This window comes from Eurosta solidaginis, chromosome 2 (assembly GCF_040869045.1).
Source record: "Eurosta solidaginis isolate ZX-2024a chromosome 2, ASM4086904v1, whole genome shotgun sequence".
Classification (NCBI taxonomy): Eukaryota; Metazoa; Arthropoda; class Insecta; order Diptera; family Tephritidae; genus Eurosta; species Eurosta solidaginis.
In genome coordinates this window covers 56,555,084-56,574,385 of record NC_090320.1, presented here as the reverse complement: position 1 = coordinate 56,574,385, position 19,302 = coordinate 56,555,084, and the positions used below count along the sequence as shown (strand labels likewise).

Genomic DNA, 19,302 nt, shown 5'->3' with positions numbered 1-19,302 from the left:
ACTTTTGGTGTAACAAATATAGATTTTTTAGGACATAACATTTCTGGAACAGGTATTCGACCTTCTGATGAAAAGGTATCAGCTATTCGCAATTTCGACCGTCCAAAATCAGTTAAGCAGGCACAGAAATTTATTGGTATGGTAAATTATTATCATAGATACATTCCAAAACTAGCAGAATTTACAAACAAAATTTATGATATAATTAACAAAGTAAGTAAGAAACGTGACAAAACTTTGGTATGGGACGAGAATTCGAATGAAGTTTTTGAATGCATTAAAGATAAATTTGCATCTACGATATTGTTAAATCATTTTAACAAAGATGCTAAATTATCTTTAACAGTAGATGCATCTAACACAGCGATTGGGGGCGTTATACAACAAAATTACAATAATAAAATTGAGCCCATTGCATTCTTTTCTAAAAAACTTTCTCCAACTGAAATTAAGTATAGTGCTTTTGATAGGGAATTATTGGCGATTTATTTAAATATAAAACATTTTAGATATCTTTTGGAAGGACGACAATTTACAGTTTATACGGACCATAAACCTTTGACTACTGCTTTAAATTCAAAAACAGAACGAAGTCCTAGACAAACGAGACACTTGGAATTTATAGCACAATTTACTGATGACATACAATACATTAAAGGAGAATCCAATGTTGTAGCAGATACGCTATCTAGAGCTTTTGAGGTTAATGCAATATATAATCAGAACTGAATTTTAAAATTTTACAATCTGAACAACAAAAAGATGATGACTTAAATCAACTTGTATCTGATTCTCAATATCTAAATTTAAAGTAAATTAATATTCCCATTTTAAATTTTAATATTTGGTGTGAAATTTCAGGAGAAACTCCTAGGCCATTTGTACCGAGTAATTTGCGAAAGACAGTATTTGATATTTTACATGGAATAGCACATCCGGGTACAAGAGCTACACGACGGCTCATAGTTAAAAAATATTATTGGCCTAATATTAATAAGGATATTAATATTTGGTCAAAAGAGTGTCTTAGTTGTCAAAAGTCTAAAGTTTATCGTCATACAAAATCCCCTGTTGTCAAAATTCAAATTCCCAAGAATTGATTTGAACACATCCATTTAGATATAGTTGGACCATTACCTATTTCAAAAGGACATCGCTATATTTTAACGATTATTGAAAGATTTACTCGTTGGCCTAAGGCATATGCATTAAAAGATATTTCAGCAACTACAATTGCAAATAAGTTTTTTAGATAATATATTTCTCGGTTTGGAGTTCCATTAAAGATAACAACTGATCAAGGTAGCCAATTTACATCGAAATTGTTTTCAGAGTTAACTAAATTACTTGGTAGTTACCAAATTACAACATCCGCATATCACCCTCAAGGAAATGGTATGGTTGAAAGGTTTTATAGACAATTAAAGACTACTATAATAGCTAGAGAGGACACAAATAATTGGTATGACGAGTTGCCTGTCATATTACTTGGTTTGCGATCTATTTACAAAGAAGATATTTCGGCTACACCAGCGGAAATGGTTTTCGGTCAGAATTTATGTTTGCCAGGGGAACTTGTTGTGCCATCAGCTAAAAATTTCTCATCAACTGAAGTTTTAAGTAATTTACGTGAACATTTTCGAAATGTTAGATCAAATTTAAGTCATCATAAAGATGCTGATACTGGAATTTATGTTCCAAAAGATCTTCAAACTTGTAAATTTGCATTTGTTCGAGTCATTAATAAACATTCATTACAACAACCATATGAAGGACCTTACAAAATTGTGGAAAAAGACCAAAAATGTTTTAAACTTGAAATAGATAATAATATTAAAACTATTCCTATTGATAGTTTAAAACCTGCAATAATTGAAACAACGGACACAAACAACACCAAGAATTTACATAAAAAGAGAGTTACATTCAATTTGTTTAATGATAAATTTTCTTGAAGGGGGAGTAATGTAGGGTTGTTATTATTTTTATTTAACTTTGTATTTTAGTTACTTTGAATTTTGTAATTTTAAAATGTATTACCAATATTTTAAGTTTCAATATTGATTTTTGAATTTTCAAAAAATTTTGATTATTGTGAAAAATAAAAAAATAGACGCATAATTTAGGCGTATTAATAAAACATAGTTTAAAATTTAAAACGTGGTTTCAATAACTACAGTTATCTCAATCGATTTTCAGGTTTAGGAAAATTTAGAAACATGAAAATTTCAAAATGCGATTACTCAGCGAAAAAAAAAATAATATTTGAGCAAACTCAAAGCCTTTTGAAAGAAGAATACTTATATTTCAAGATGTCATCCTTTAATTTTGGTGAAGGAAAACATCTGCAAGGCTACATAACCTCAAATCTGGGCAAAAACTGTGTTTTTTGCACGTTAGGATATCTCGATTCATCGAATCAAAATACTTCGAAAATATATAGTCCGATTTCTGGGTCTGAGATTCTGTCGGCCTGTGTTATCTATGGTGCAAGAATCGAGGTGTGCAAGTAGCGAGTATGTGCACGAATCGAGTTACTACTGTAATATTGTTTAGAAAATCTCAATTATTTAGCAAACACGTGCAATTTAGCGTGGTAACAAGACGTTACCACGTATTGTATTGGTAACGCTATTATCCGAAATAAGAATACGAACAGTTGTTTGTTAACAAATTAAATGGCGTTACACTGAAATGACAGCCCTTGGTCGGGAAAAAATACCGAGTGGCTGCGGTACATAGAATCGGCTGCCGTGGGAAGCGAAAAAAAAAGTTGTTTTTGATTTTCGTAACCGGTTAAAAACCTGGAATCGTTCAAAAAATTTTGTTACCAACTTAGAATAAGGGTGTTAATCGCCTAGGCCATTTTGATCACCTCGTATCACCGCCAGTCATAACGGAATAAGGAATGTTAGCAATAATTGACATCAATTGGGAGTACCAAGGGAGATCGAATCTTTCAGCTTTGTGTTCAAATAACAAGAACTAACTAGCGAAACCTTTAGTCGATGAACCATGATCATTTTTCGGTAAAGTTGGTATAGCTCATTAACAAATTTCCTGCGATATACACCATTGGCATTTCTTTCGAACATGCCAAAACACATCCCATTTTCTTTTCCTTTCGATTTCAAGACTGATCATGTATTCGCTGGATTTCAAATTGAGAAGACGTTAAATTTTTAGAAATAAAATCTGTCAATTTATTGCCATTGACAAGGGAAAGAAATCCCGGAGAAAGCATTGATGAAGGTTAAAGCAAATTCTTTCCAATTATATTTATACTTTTAATCTATTGTATTTTGTGAATCTATATTTCTCAGCTGATGAGTTTCTCTGTAGCAGAGCGGTTTTAGATCTCGGCGCTTAAGAAGCCACTGCCTCTCAAAGAGTCGGTAACAAAAAGTATAAATTATAAATAAAACATAAATAAGAATTAGGATAAAAAAAAAAACTATGTATGAATTAAAAAAACAAAAACAAAAACAAAAAATAACAGGATTAGCCTGGTTTCATCGGGCCACTTGAGGGCAGTGCGCTGCCACAACGTCCGAGAAAAAAGGGGAAGAGAAGCTCGGCTTTAATCTCCTCCGGTGTAAATCGCTCCAAGTGTAAATTTTGTTTTCTTAAAGATATTCTACATTTAAATAATTCAAAACAAAATTACGATAATTCTACCAAAAAACCAGAAGCAGTATAAAATCAATATATGTAAATGCATAAAAGAAAAAATTCAACTTTAAGCACAAATCAGAGGCATAAGATGGCAGGACTAAGGGGTCATCTCCGTAAGCATTATGAGAAAATACGGCACCTGAGAACACAGACGTATGAAGCAAAAAAGCACAGGCAGGTCCTCAGTGATATCCACAAACATGCGTCGTACCTCTAGGTCAGGAATTGCCCGGCAAATCCAGTTCTTAAAGAAAAATAACCACAACTCCCAGAATATGAACACACTCTCCATAGGGAAACGCGCGTCACTCTAGCTCAACTTCGATTTGGATACTGTAACAGGTTCAACTCTTACCTATCCAGAATCAACCCCGACATACAAAATGTATGTCCTGCTTGCAATGTGTCCCCACAGGACACCTGCCACCTCATCAATTGTAATGTAGAACCAACGCCCCTAACACCCCTCTCCCTATGGTCCATTCCTGTTGAAACAGCAAGTTTCCTTGGACTCCCGTTAGAGGATATTGATGACAATTTGTGATCGGTTGCACCTATTGGATGGGGCGATGCACTGCTACAACAACAACAACATAAAACTTAAAGTATAAACTAAATAGTTAAATATAAAACCAATGATAATGAATTCATAGCTCAAAGTTCTCTGATTATACGAAAAGGTATTGCGCAACAATTTAAATACAAATGGTGAATTATAATATATAGTAATTATGGATGTATGTGTGTATGTAATAGTTACACTTAAATTTTACTTAGACTAGTGGAAGACCTTTTGTTATGGTCTGATTGTGCCCTTTAGCTGGCCATGGTTGCGCGAGGCTCCCTGTACATTAGGGTGGGCCTTATATTCCAAAGTGTTCCGATCTTCTATCTCACTACCCCCCCCCCCCCCCCCGGAATATTGACATAGTCTTAAAATTTTTATGTGCAAATTTGTATGCCAATCTAAAAAGAGTTAGAGGTTGCGCAAGGAGCTTGAAAACGTAAAGAGGGCGTATTTTGAAAATGTTGGTGCACCCTATTGCGGGCGGGATTGACTCTCACTTGTAAGCAAAACTCCTGACAGATTTTGCCTTCAAAAGTATTTGAAATAACAAAAATTGGAAAGGTTATAAAATAGAAGAGGTGCAAAGATTTGAGTTACGCGCAAAATTTTCAACTTTTTAATGAATTTGTAGAAATCTTTCGAGTACGCAGTTTGGTAGCTCATTTAATTTGACTTTTTGACTTCAACGACGTGCAAGTTTAAAAACGCTATCGACTTACATATTGTGGCGAATGTTGACATCACTAGGCTAGTAAATAAAAGCACAACATCACTAAGGCAAGCTGCCACTCATGTGTACATGAACAAATCAATCATCATTTACATACATAAATACATACAAGACAACGAAGAGATACTCACAAACACATGCAATCATCAGCCGAAGTTCTTACCCACACATACACACGCATATATGTAGTTCAATTACCAAACAGAAGATAAAGCATTTCTAGAAGGCGAAGCGTCTAGACTTTAGTACAAATATGCGAATGAAGCAACGGAGGGCATAAAAGCAGCGCAAGCTGAGTAATCAGTAATCAGTTTGAGTTAAACACGCTATTAGTTGTGAAGTGAAGTATAATTGTGAAGTACTCCGAAAGTAATCTAAATAAATACTAGTTTGCAATACTGAACATTGGAGTGATTTATTCAACAGTTTAGCGATTCGAACATTAGCAGAAGGTTTCAAATAAGTGGAATTTCCCTAAATTCGTTGCAATATGTTTAATTTTGAAAACTTTTTTTGTGTCCGGTGTTAATTTATATTATATTTTTGTCCGTAGCTCTGTTATTTATGGTGCGATTTCTAAGATTGTAGTCAATTTAAAAAAGCAAGGAATTACCGACATTGTTTTGAAAAGGGGTAGAAGTTTCTATGATAAAGGAATGTGAACACTTGAAATGTTTTGCATTCGTCCTTTTCATGACTTGAAGTTCCTTGCACAACCTCTAAAACTCTATAGATTGCCAAAAGGCTTTGTATATATTCGTTTTTGCACTATTCGCATTTTCTACGAGGTGATATCGAAAATCCAAACACTTTTTTTATCCATACAACGAAAGGCCACCCTAGTATACATAGCCATATATGAAGAAATTACTTGCGATGTATTAAATTTGGTTCGAAAGTATAATTTTCCATTTAGCGGTATTCCAAAAATAAAAACCCATATCCATAAAAATGCTTATTGCATGCAAATGCCTTTTGATTCATCTTTGAATTTTAAAGCGAAACAATATGGGCCCACAACGGTCATATTACCTGAAACTATAGTAGGATCAGGTAATGATGGAATACCCGCCGAGCTGTTCAAACACGGAGGCAAAATATGGTCGGTTGAGCGCATGCCTCCAGATTAGAACTTAAGTGTACTCTGGGCAATCCACAAGAAGGGCGACCCCCAAACCGCGCCAATTACCGCGAAATCAACCTGCTAATATCGCGTATAAGGTTCTATCTGGCATACTGTGCGAAAGATTGAAGCACTTAGTAAACAAACTGATTGGAACTTATCAGTGCGGCTTTAGACTTAGTAAATCTACTATCACCCAGGGGCCTTATTCTGTAATTTGATTCGAAAGGATATGGGATTCGAAAGCTATCAAATCATTTTATCGAATCGAGTTACATAATAAGATCTTCACTATACGCCAGATCCTGTAGAAGACTCACGATAAGAGAATCGGCCCTCACCATCTTTTCGTCGACTTCAAAGCAGCTTTTGACAGTACGAAAATAAGCTGGTTGCATGCTGCTATGTCTGAATTTAAATTCCCTGCAAAGGTAATAAGGCTCTGCCAAATTACGTTGAGCAACACCACCAGCTCCATAAGGATTGGGAAGGACCTCTCCGAGCCATTCGAAACCAAACGAGGCTTCAGACTAGACGACACCCTTTCGTGCTGCAGAAGATAATTTTAGCAGCAGAACTAAGCTGTGGTGGTACAATCTGTTATAAGAGTGTAAAATTGCTGGTGTTGCTGATGATATTGATGTTATTGGCCTAAACAAACGCACTGCGAGTTCTGCCTTTTCTGGATTAGATGAAGAAGCAAAAAAAGTGGGTCTTGCGGTAAATGATGAAAAGACAAAGTACTTGCTGTCGGCCAAGAAAGAATCGGCGCATTCGAGCCTTGACAGTCACGTTACTGTTGACGAATATGAACTCAAGACCGTAAAGGATTTCGTCTATTTGGGAACCAGCATTAGCAAAAGCAATGTAATCTTAGAAATCAAACGGATAATAACTTTTGTCAACAAGTTCTTCTTTAGACTGAGTAGGCAATTCATCTCTCGATGAAGAAAAATCACGCTCTACTCATCATACATGTCCTGATGTAGGGCACGGAATTATGGACGGTCTCGAAGAAGAGGGAGGCACCCACAACGGGTTAGGGGGTTAGAATATACCCGCGGTAGGTATGCCTGTCGTAAGAGGCGACTAAAATACCGGATTCAAGGGGTTTGTGTAGCGCAGCCCTTTCAGGTTGCCAGCGCAGTACATAGCTTCTCCAAACCCAATTGTCAACCTCACATATCCGCGGCCAATCCTGTTTCATTAACAGCCGAGGCTCTGGCCGAACTCCTCATGAATATAGGGGGTGGGAGGGCGGTATGGCCTAGATGGTTGCATATGGTCATAACAAATCGTTCCCGAGATGGTCGGGCTTGATACCGGAACGTACCGGATCTGCATCCGGCAAAGGACCATCAACTCGATAGCACTCCCCAAGGCCTTCGGGAGGTGTCCTTATCGCTACAACAGCTACAACAACAACAACAAGAGGAACGCACTCTCCCTAGGGAACGCGCGTCACTCTAGCTAAACTTCGATCTGGGTACTGTAACAGGTTAAATACTTACCTATCCAGAATCAACCCCGACAAGTCCCCACATGACACCAACCATCTCTTTAATTGTAATGTGGAACCAACGCCTCTAACACCCCTTTCATTATGGTCCACCCCTGTTGAAACAGCAAGTTTCCTTGGACTCCAGTTAGAGGATATTGATGACAATTTGTGATCGGTCACACCTATTAGGTGGGGCGAAGCACTGCTACAACAACAACAACATGAGATGGCTGCTGGAGTGTTGAAGAGAATAGCTCTCCGGAAGATTTATGGTCCTGTCTGCAATTTCGTAGGTGGTAAGTGAAGGAGGTATAATGTATGAGCCTCACGCCGATATGGCGATAGTGCTGCGAATAACAACTCAGAGGCTCTGCTTGCTACATCAAGTTATGCAAATGGATGAATACGCTCCGGCCAAGAAATTATTTCAGATTACATCGCTGTTTGGAACCAGAGGGTGGGGAGACCTCCACTGAGTTGGGAGAGGTAGGTGGTGGAAGACTCTACCTCCCTTGGTGCTCCCAATTGGTGAGGTGAAGGGAGTGGGAGTTGCAGTAGACCTGCGAGTGGAAGTTTTAGTGGGAATAGGAGTGGTTGTGGCAGTGAGAATGGGAAATTTAAAATTTTCACAATAATGAACACTGAAATTTTAATAAATTAACAAATTTTTCACTGCAGAAATTATACATTTTAGAAATGGGAAAGGGGTAAATACTCAAATGGTAAATACCCGGTAAATTGGTTATATATGCTAAAAATGGGTAAATACCCAAAATTTACCCAAAAGAAGGGTTAAAATCTTTTGGAAAATATGGGAAACAAACACACAAATTCAATCCAAAATGTACCCAATTTGTCCTACATTGGTGGGTAGTTACCCATTACGGTATCGGTTGAATTAGTTTTAATCTATAATCCAGCGTTTTTCAAAAATATTTAGCTAATAATGCATGCCGTTGCAAAAATTTAGGTTTACCCAGTAAACATTTTAGGTCAAAAAAGAGTCGGAAAAATATCTAAATTGGAGCGTTTACAGTCGCTATGTGCTCATTTGGGAGGCCGAAACCAATGTATTTCCTATAAGTCATAAGTAAGTCTTAAAAGGCGTTTAAACAGCTCATATTATACTCTACTGGAACTCTCCGGCGTCATTTTGAACTCTAATAAACTCTGATTATCTGACACCTATATGGCCTATTTATTAGGCATCGTCAGCGCTTATTGAGGTCATATATAGTTCGACACACCTGGACAGAGCGTGGCAGCTTTGCGGTCACATTAAAAATGTCGAGAAGTGTCCATGAGCGGAAAAACGTCGATGCTTATACAAAAAAAGAATAGCAAGGGTAACAATAATAAAAATATTTTGTATTAAAATGAAAAATTGTCGAAACAAAGTTTCAAAATTTGTTCCAAACTCGCTGTGACAAACATAAATAGTTGATAATGATAATTTTTGCATGCTAGGTTAGGAGCTTTTAGGCCGTTAAATAAAATTTTCTTTTACCCTCCTACGCGTTTCGATGCTTTTCTGATTCCTACATTGCCCACTTATTTTGGACTCGTTTCGGATTCTTAAATTATGAGCGCCGTGAGCATGTTTGAGGGGTAGTTTTGTTTGCGTAAATATGTGTACCCTATAAACATTCTCTTATAGTTCTGGAGTTCAATATGGGTCCGAAAAATATAAGCTTCAAAAATGCTATCACCTTAGAGCCTTTTATGACGCCAATTTGATGAAATTATGAACAAACGAAAAATATTAAAATCAGTAAACTAGGCAGCTCCGGAATAAAAACTCACGACATTTTTCTGCGTCATTTATTCTAAATAAATAATTAATTCAACTAATACTTATTTCATTTCTATCTTATCCTCATGAGAGTTTTATCACAACAATTTTCTCCCCTATGTTTTCCGCTTCGGATATATGTCAAAAATTCTTCCTAAAAGCCCCGAAGTAGCGTCATTAAAAGACTCAAAATTAGCAGTATATGACGCCAATAAGGCTCATATATGATATTGGAAGGAGGCCTGTATAAGACTTATGTTAAAGGCAAAATATGAGCATATAGCATTCGCTTCAGGCTCCTAAATGAGTTCATAACGAGTGCAAACGATCCAAAGTTTGGACTCCTTTCAGACTAATTGTTGACTCCGAGTGTTTGCTGGGTGTTTGTTTAAAATCAAAACGAAATTTTTTTTAATATCAAACAATTTATAAATTTAATTGCTGAATTGTAATTCCAAGCAGCCGCGATTCAAATGATTTTTAAATACCCAAAAAAATGATTTTTAAATACAAAAAAGGAATATTCCGGGTATTTTCCTGGTATTTGCCCATAAAAATGGAATCCCAACTCTATACATTTTATATTTTTATTATGATTTCGTCTTTTTCGTCTTTTTTTAAATAATTATTAGGGTTGGATTTTATATAAGGTGCCACGATTTTCAAACTTTTGTTGATTTGTAAGGGAAGACGGGGTCCTAAAAATCACCAAAACGGAATCCGCAGCTCTAGGAAACTCTTAGTTTATGAAATATAAGCACTAAAGCCCAAAATACATTGATAGTGTATGTTTGTTTGCATTTATGTCGACGTGCCACCACCTTAAAATGTTCTACCATGATAAAAAGATATGGTTGCGGAGCTGGCAACACTATTCACCACCTTCATATGTTTTCGCTTGTTTAATTGCAACAACGAAAAAAGCGACAATAGTACCGACGGGGTTTCCGCGAATAACTTTTAACGAGATAAAAAATATAGTTTCTGCTTTCGGATTCTGAATCTTGACGCAAATACACGTCTTTTGATGCCGCTATCGCCATGTGCGCCCCGAATTTTAAGTGCAGGACTTAAGTTGAAATTTTACTAAATTTGGAAATTAAAAAGCTTATATTTCATAAACTAAGAGTTTCCTAGAGTTGTGGATGATAATTTTGTGATTTTTAGGACCCCCGCCACCCTCGAAAAAAGTTGAAACATCGTGGCACCTTATTCAAAATATTCCCCTTAATTATAATGTGAAACCACCGCCTCTAACACCCTTCTCATTATGGTCCATCCCTGTTGAAACAGCAAGTTTCCTTGGACTCCCGTTAAAGGATATTGATGACAATTTGTGATCGGCCGCACTTATTGGATGGGGCGAATCATAGTGTACCTATACCAAGTGTGTTCACTAAGCGATAAACGTCAAAACTACAAACAGCCTCGCTCACCTGATGGAAATCTCAGGTCTAGAGTCGCATTTTTGGTCTCAACGACAACATTTTTGACTACCAATCGTATCGACTTTTTCAATTTTTCAATCATTCGGCGCACTCGGTAATGGTATCCATTTTGAATTCGCTGTCATTCCGAATCCAGCGAGTGCCTGTCAGAATGCTTGACAGATAAGTCAACACACTTGTACTTGTACACTATGGGGCGAATCACTGCTACAACAACAACAACATTGGCCAATTCATCGACAATCAGTGTAGCTTCTTACTTGACTCGTGTATTTAAATGTATTTTGTTTATATTTTCACCAATAATCAATATTTGCAGTCCTTGATTTTTACTTAATTAAAAGTAGGTCAAACATTTAGCTAAACTTCAGCTTTTGAAATCGCTAGCAGATATCCCCTTAACCACGTCACACACATACAGATTACCAATTCCGTTTCCGATATTAACACACACACACCCACACAAATTTGCTTATAATATATACACATATGTAAGTGCATCTCGTATAAAACGTAATTTATATACCGTGTTAACAAACTCTGCTATATTTGAAGATATCAAATAATTTCCTTCGCACCAGTCTACAGGCGAGCTGCCATGCTCCCAGGCCATGATGTAGATGTCAAGAAAGGAGCTTTGTGAAGCCAATTTTACAAAATCCATGGATTAGTGTATTACAAAGAAAACTATTGCATTTTCAAATCTTGTAGTACTTTAATAATCATTTCGTTATGCACTTTAGTTAAGCATTCCATACCTTTCGTTTATTTGTTTGTTTAATTTTCGCAACAATACGAAAGTTTACTATGTTATAATAATGTTGATCGATTTTATCCGTCTTTTTTTTTTTTGCTTTATTTAGCCATATCGAATTATGCAAGGCCACACAATTAAAGAATACTTTTTGTTACACTTTAAAGCACTTAACCGCATTATAATATTAATTATTGAACTTTCAACTTATACTTGCGGAAGGTAGTGACGTGTTACAGTGCAATACTTTATTGTTTATGTCACACAGAAAATACAAAATAAACACCTTTGCACAGCAAGAATGACTTTGTTCAACTCTTCTGAAAACAAAAACATTGGGAACTTTCAGCGAACACAAACAACCTGTATTGATACGTTGCAAGCATAGCCGAATGATACAGGTGGCAGCATGGTGACATACCTACAAACAAATACAAATTCCATGTACTTTGTTTTTGTAAATTCGATGGACAAATGTCAAAATCGTGCTGCGCCGGAAGTTGATGTATCAAATCAAATAAAAAAAGTTTGTAATCAGATGTTCCATGCTGCCACCTTGTATCGTTGCGCCATGGTTGCAAGCATGGTACCATGGTACAATTACCAGGTAGAAGCATTAGCAAAAATGCAACTCTCCCGTGTATTTTGTTGTTGCCGCTGGAACATAAACTGTCAATCGGTCTTTCAATTTTTGTTGTCAAAAGTGATGGAAGAAGAAATGTCATTTGTAATTTTTTTAACAAACCGAAAACTAAAACAGAAAATTAACTGGTAAATGTTGGTTTTCTGCCCATAGATGAATATTTGCCGCTCACGAAATATATTCTTTCACACCGACGCAGCACACGCAGTTCGCAAAATTCCAATTAATACAATTAACATTGATTTAATGTCAATATTTGGCCATAAATTATATGGTCCAAAGGGTATTTGGGCACTTTATATACAGAGTGGATCTGGACAAGAGCGTGGTATACGTAGTGGTAATGTACCTGTACTGATTTGGTGCTGCATGTAGGCTATTTGCCTTAACAATTTGTAGTTATCTTTCTGATATTTGTTTTGGTTTTTAAGGAAAACGTGACCTACTGGCCGAATTGTATTCGGATTTAAGCCCAAAATATATTGGATTTACAACACCGCCAACAGGAACTGGTTCTGCATATAACGGTAGCGAAAGTGATGGGGGACTTCAAAAAAGAAGTACACGGCGCCGCGAATTGCTTATATATACTACAAGTCCAGATATAGGCGGTAGCGATAGTGAGCTTTTGACTGATGCAACGACTACGAGACGTACACGTAACCAGGCAGTATCGCCTTCACCGACTACATTAGCTGTAGCAAGTAAAAAGTTTATAAGTCCTATTGAGAAATTACTTGTGCGAAATTGTGAGACACAAAAGTAGTCCGTAAATGGATTAAATCGCATTGGACTTTTTGCTATAAAAGATATACCAGCGGTAAGAGCGCTTATCTCTAGCTTCAAATATATATTAAGAGTGTTAAAAGTTATTGTTTAAAATTTATTTTGTAGGACACAGAGCTTACCTTCAATTATCATTGGGATGATCTGTTGGGTAATGAGATAAAAGTTTGTTTATGTGGTGCTGTTAAATGCGCTGGTGAAATTGGTGGCAAAACAAAAGAAGAAAGACCTTTTAAAGTGAGTTGTAACACAAAATTGCATAAATAATAAAAAAAGATAATATTCATTTTGGTTTTACAGGAGCATTCCACTATAACGGACGTCAGTAAGACAAAATCAGTTCATGAACGTAAAAGAAAACCCCTAAAAAGGTTGCGAAATCGCGTTGAGGAAGATAGTGGAAAAAAGATAATAAAAAACGTTCGGTAATTGTGCAGTTTAGGGGCCCACCCTAAAATTTGTCCTTTTTTTTGAGTGAGGTATCAAAAGACGCGTATTCACGTCTAGATCAATAATCTGAAAGCGGAAGTTAACTTTTTTTACCCGTTCAAAAGATAATAACGAAAAACCGCCACGGTGATGCAAAATTTGTTTTGTGGGTACAACAGAACAACAACCATATGCAAATCGCCAACTTCAACTGCAAATATCTCCGGACAGAGATACAATTTTTCTTTTCCGCCTTGTTGTTGTAGCGATACGGTTGCTCCCCGAAGGTTTAGGGAGTGATCGATGTGATGGTCCTTTGCCGTTTACAGATCCGGTACGCTCCGGTAACACAGCATCATTAGGGTGCTGGCCCGACCATCTCGGGAACGATTTATATGGCCACATTAAACCTTCAGGCAAATCCGGTATTTTAGTCGCCTCTTACGACAGGCATACCTACCGCGGGTATATTCTAACCCCCTGACCCGCTGGGCTCTTTTCCGCCTTCGGATTATTGTTCTCGAGATTAATACGCGTCTTTTGATACCTCACTCAAAAATCTTGGCCCAACTTTAGGGTGGGGCCCCCAAACTGCACTACTACCAAACGTTCTTTGGTTAACGTGAAGATGGCTGAAGAAGTTCCAAATGCAACTAATACAAGCAGTGAAATGACAAATTTGGAAAAGCAAATTGAGGACAACACTACTGAAACGCCTACCGCTCATGACGAAAGGAATTATAATGCTGGTGTAAAGCCATAAAATTGCTGATGCGATGGAAAACATGAAATTGTACCTAGTATGAAGATTAATGAAAATGCAAGCTTACTATGTAGTAGGGCATGTTTTTCTTTCAATTATTTTTTGTTTGTGTAATTAATTCGAAGCTTCCTCACAAAATGTTTTTCTGAGTGTAAACATTAGATTGATATTTGTTATTAATATGTTTACATACTTTTTGATTTCACAATAAATTTAAAATATCACAATTTCATTTCACAGAAAGAATTTTTAATGTATTAATTCGTAAAATGTTTGAAAAAACTGCGAAATATGAAATTTTCACAACAAATTAAATTCGTCTTTGCTCTAACAACCAGGAGGCTTTTGTATCAATTTAGGTTTTAGGCCGGTTCTGGTATCGTTACCTGCTATGGCAAAAGTTCGGTTTTGAGTGTTTCCGTATCGGTTATACTCCGGTTTTGGTTTCTTGTCATTCCCTTTTTTCTATGTATTGCCCTGAAAATAACCATAATTATAATAATATAATAATAAGGATATAAATAATCCAAAAGTAAATTTATCTAATATATAAAATTCTTCTGTCACGGTTTTAGAAGCTTAACTCCTCCGAAACGGCTAAACCGATTCTCATGAAATTTTGTGATCGTATTGGGTAGGTCTGAGAATCGGCCAACGTCTACCTTTTTTTCGCTACGTGCCTAGGGTCTTGAGAACAAAACGTGGACCCGGGTACCCCTAGAATGTGTTTATACAATATGGATATCAAATGAAAGCTGTTGATGAGTGCTATAGTACAGGATAATTTTCATACCCCTGGGTGACTAGGCTTTCGAGATATAGGCCAAAACGTGGACCCGGGTACCCCTAAAATGTGTGTGTATTATGGATATCAAATGAAAGCTGTTGCTGAGAGCTCTAAAGTTCAATGTTATATTCGGAGTCGCATCAACCTAGCAGAACTGATAAATATGCATGCGAAGCCGAAATAAAGACAAGAATTAATAATACCCACATACCTATTTACATACGTTCTATTCTATTTGCCTGAAATTTCGTATATAAATTTGCCTATATTAGTATTTACGATGCTTTTTTCCGGGAAGTATACCAGAGACGGACTGGGACTGGGATTAGGACTAGGACTGGGACTGAGACTGAGACTCGGAGTGGGACTGGGACTGAGACTCGGAATGGAACTGGAACAAAATACATACCACCCTCTGGGACTGGCAATAAGAGATGAAGAAGAAGGAGAAAAACTTGAGAAAAGAGAAAAGAGAGGAGACTGAGAAAGAGGTAGAATGAGTCGAAGATGGAGATAAAGCGAAAAAGACGGAGGGAGGAGTGAATAAAAAGATTAGGAAAAAGTGTAGAGGGGTAGGGCAGAGTTAGACGGAAAAAGCTTATTAAAATGTATGCAGATAGGCCAAATTTAGGGCAGAAAAACGTCTGCCGGGTCTGCTAGTAATATGTAAAACATAATTGTCTATCAAATTTTTCTCTTGGTGGCCCTGATAAGGGCCGTTTTGCGTAGGTATAATTGATTCGCAATTTTTTCTCTTTGGTGGTTAGTGGTAGCCCTGATAAGGGCCGTTTTTCGTATATATAGTTTTTCAATCACATTTTGGAATCATATTTGAATCAAATGTGTTTACTTTAGGTGATCAAAAATTTATAATAATTTTTCATTCTGCTTTCTGAATCTTGTATGAATATGTATGTTGACTGAATAATGAATTTTATACTTGTTGAAATTTTACTTTTCATTAAAAATCTTTTTTTTTCGCATACACATATTTTTTCATGAAGCTAAAAAAAAATATATAAAAATTTTATTATTTATGCAGAAGATATTCATTATTCAAGACAAAAATAATGTAATGCTGCTTGTGAACGAAGATTTCCCCAACCATTTCTCTTCTTCAGCTTCCCAGAAAATACATAATGATTGGACAATACATAGGTTGTGAGCTATTTGAACCCCAGGTAAGTGAAACTATCTTGACATACCTGGATACGGCTTCAACATCCCGCAGTCGCAGGTGTATATCGGTCAAGTTTGTTTGCGAGTTAGCTGTGGTTCGAATAGCTCACTTTTGCATGCTTTCTTCCCCTGATGAAATAAGATTATTATGTAGTATCCTATTTTGAATGAGATATGAAGAATAAATGCATTATAATGGCATTCCAAAATGATTCAATCAAATCTCAACCAAAACGATTGAAATATATTCACGAATATGATCAGAAAATGACTGTGAAAAGCAGTCAAATATTACTCTAAAACTATTAAAGCTCAATTTTACAATGATATCAAATATGAATAAAAAGCGTTTCGAAATAGGAATCATAAATGATTATTCAAGAATAATCACATTTATGGTACATTTTTCTCTAGACGATACGTTAATTTTCGAACAGAAAATGCTTTTAAATTTGAACGTTTTTAATCATCTTGGGGTATGATATTTAAATATTTTTTGATCAAAACTTTCAATAAATACTGGGTGGGAACTATTTTGTTTTAATTTGTAATGTTGAATACATAAATGGTTTTAAGCCCAATCCCAAGTTCTATGCACAAATAAAAGCTATGGTACTTTACTCCTAAGTTCTACGCATGCCAATTAGTATATATACAATACAAGGTAACGGAAAACACTTACCACGTAGCAACATCTTCTGCATCTGTCCTTCTGTAAAAACAGACTCCACGGCAGACATTACGATGGCCGTGTTGGCAATATTTCCTTTCAATTTTTCATTCTCCTCACGTAGCTTAAGATTTTCCACCCTCAAGCGGGTAATTTCTGATTCCATTGCACACTGGAGTAATATTTCACTAAATAAATTAAATTTATATGATGTATTAGAAAGACTAAAATGTAAAGTGAATAAACTACGGGAACTTACTGCGTCTGGGTTTCACAGCTTATTTGTTGAACATCATGTATATCCGTTTGTGTGCTGCAGTTTTTCCGTGCCAAGTATTGGCTTTTCGCTCCAAACGTGTCACTTAAACAAAAAAAACCAAACATGTAGAAGGGACTTTATCAAATAACTTGCATATATTATCTTACTTTTCTTTCATATTAGAGATGAAAGGTTCACTTTGTAGCGGCGAAAGTATTGTCCGAAATTTTGGTAGATCACCGTAGGAATTACGGTTGGGGACGACGAGACAACTTTCGTTTTTAACAAACTCTTGATTAGTACTCCTAAGTCATAAATAAAATTATATTTCATTTTTTATCTTGCACCAATCGGGAAACTGAATACTTACATAAAAGCCGGTAAATATAGCGACGGAGTGGAGTTGGGCATCAAATTTACTCTTTGCGCTCCCACAATTAGGTCAGAGGCTTGAAAATGGAGCGAGCAAATGAAGCCGTTTTGCGGAAACTTAACGCCACAAGCCTTTTCCCAATTTTTTCTCTTCCTTGGATCTTGCGGGACTGTGAAAAGCTTCACACCCGCTTTCTCCCTTCTAATATTGCACAAACAACACTTTCCCATATTTAAATATGCACAAAACACAAGTAAATTCTGTTTTCTTTCTTTACAAAAATTTGCAAAACATTTAAAAACCACTGCGTATTAAGAAATTTTCACATCAAAAGTAAATAAACGAAAAATGTAAACATAAACAAAGTTTGACATTTTATGACCACCTTCGAATGAAAAAACATGTAAAATGCAACTCTGATGCTTTTACCTGGTAATTGTACCATGGTTGCAAGTATGTTCCTATACCTCGTGTTCCAATGAAACGTGATCGGATAGCGATTTAAGCTGGAGTCATTGGTGCCGTTTGTCGTATCGCTGTAGTCGTATCCCTAACGTAATCAGCTGTTTATCGTTACGACGGTAAACCAAAACCCAATTGGTTGGCTACGATACGGTTACGACCTTAGCGGCACCAATAATCGATTGCATTGATTCTCATAAGCTTTAAGCTGGAGACTTTGGTGCTTTATCGGTAACCGTATCGGTAACCTTTTAACAGCTGATTCGACCAACCTTATGAGAATCAATGCAATCGCGTATTGGTGCCGCTAAGGTCGTAACCGTATCGTAGCCAACCAATTGAGTTTTGGTTAACCGTCGTAACGATAAACAGCTGATTACGTTAGGGATACGGATAAAGCGATACGTCATACGGCACCAATGACTCCGGCTTTAAATTTCTATCCGTATCTGGATCACGCTTCATTGGAACGTAACAATGGATTAGGTGGAGCTGCAGTTATCCACGAACGTACGCACAAAAAACGTGTCAGCTGACACGACCTATCTTATGAATGAGCAATGCAAACGAGAACTCACTGACGTTCAACGCAAGTACGTACGTAGCCCCGAACGTAGAAATCAAAACAATTTTTATTTTTTCCGTAAGAGCCTCCTGCGATTTACAACGAGATTGACTGAATTTTTGTATGTGTGCGTGTCGGGTATTTGACGCTTGCCCCGCGACTATCAAATAAAAAGCCATCAATCAACATTTGCATTGAGAAACCGTAGCGTTCGGACGTGAATATGTCGTCATCGGATGATGTTTTTTTTACTTGCAACTACAGCAGTTTTATTAAATTATATATTAATAAAAAAATTATATTAATAAAAAAATTAATAAAAATTTTATTAAATAATAATAAAAGCTTAACTTTCCATAAAGCTTGTAAAATTGATTATTTTCAATAAATTTTAATATGAATCGCTGTTCTTCCGCGCACTTGTTCATTTTGAATGTCGATACAAACTGAATACAACACTGCTGTTTTGTCAATCACACCCGGCGACTATCAAATAAGCAAGCGTCAAATGAAAAAATCAAAAATTTTTGATTTTCATCAATGTGTAGCCGACAACAAATACGTGTGTCACGAAGCCACCCGACTGCACAAACACACACAAAATTCAGTCAATCTGGTTGTAAATCGCAGGAGGCTCTAAAAAGTGTCAAGCTGCAGTTACCCACGAACGTACGTACAAAAAACGTGTCAGCTGCGCGCTAAGTTTTGACCGTTTGCAGTTTTTAAGCAATAACACCTAATTAAAGTTTGAAATATTGTGGAAATAACTCGAAATAATACGTAAGTGCAGATTAT

General features: G+C 36.4%; 3 protein-coding genes across 7 annotated transcripts in view; 1 reads left to right on the top strand and 2 right to left on the bottom strand.

Annotated features, from left to right (window-relative positions):
- bwa (alkaline ceramidase) overlaps positions 1 to 11,939 on the bottom strand; it is a 45,312-nt gene extending 33,373 nt beyond the window's left edge. For all 3 annotated transcript variants that reach the window (XR_010949474.1, XR_010949473.1, XM_067765401.1), the window contains exon 1: positions 11,364 to 11,939. Coding sequence is in view for 1 of the 3 variants with exons in the window: in XM_067765401.1 (XP_067621502.1) it covers positions 11,364 to 11,501 (138 nt within the window). In the remaining 2 variants the exon portion in view is untranslated. The remainder of the gene's footprint in view (positions 1 to 11,363) is intronic.
- Positions 10,418 to 14,444, top strand: LOC137239769 (uncharacterized). The gene is made up of 5 exons (XM_067765405.1): positions 10,418 to 10,432; positions 12,388 to 12,574; positions 12,666 to 13,054; positions 13,129 to 13,257; positions 13,321 to 14,444. The coding sequence occupies exons 2-3, from the start codon at positions 12,388 to 12,390 to the stop codon at positions 12,998 to 13,000; spliced, it is 522 nt and encodes a 173-aa protein (XP_067621506.1). The 5' UTR covers positions 10,418 to 10,432; the 3' UTR covers positions 13,001 to 13,054; positions 13,129 to 13,257; positions 13,321 to 14,444.
- Positions 14,296 to 17,904, bottom strand: LOC137239768 (uncharacterized). 3 transcript variants are annotated; one of them, XM_067765402.1, is made up of 6 exons: positions 17,478 to 17,904; positions 17,275 to 17,412; positions 17,108 to 17,209; positions 16,861 to 17,036; positions 16,205 to 16,336; positions 14,296 to 14,689 (listed from the first exon to the last, which is right to left on the bottom strand). In XM_067765402.1, the coding sequence occupies exons 1-5, from the start codon at positions 17,708 to 17,710 to the stop codon at positions 16,248 to 16,250; spliced, it is 738 nt and encodes a 245-aa protein (XP_067621503.1). In that variant the 5' UTR covers positions 17,711 to 17,904; the 3' UTR covers positions 14,296 to 14,689; positions 16,205 to 16,247. The 3 variants fall into 3 exon arrangements, with proteins under 3 accessions (XP_067621503.1, XP_067621505.1, XP_067621504.1); XM_067765404.1 differs by lacking the exon at positions 16,205 to 16,336; XM_067765403.1 differs by lacking the exons at positions 14,296 to 14,689; positions 16,205 to 16,336 and having other exon boundaries at positions 16,359 to 17,036.
- Between the last annotated feature and the right edge of the window lie 1,398 nt (positions 17,905 to 19,302).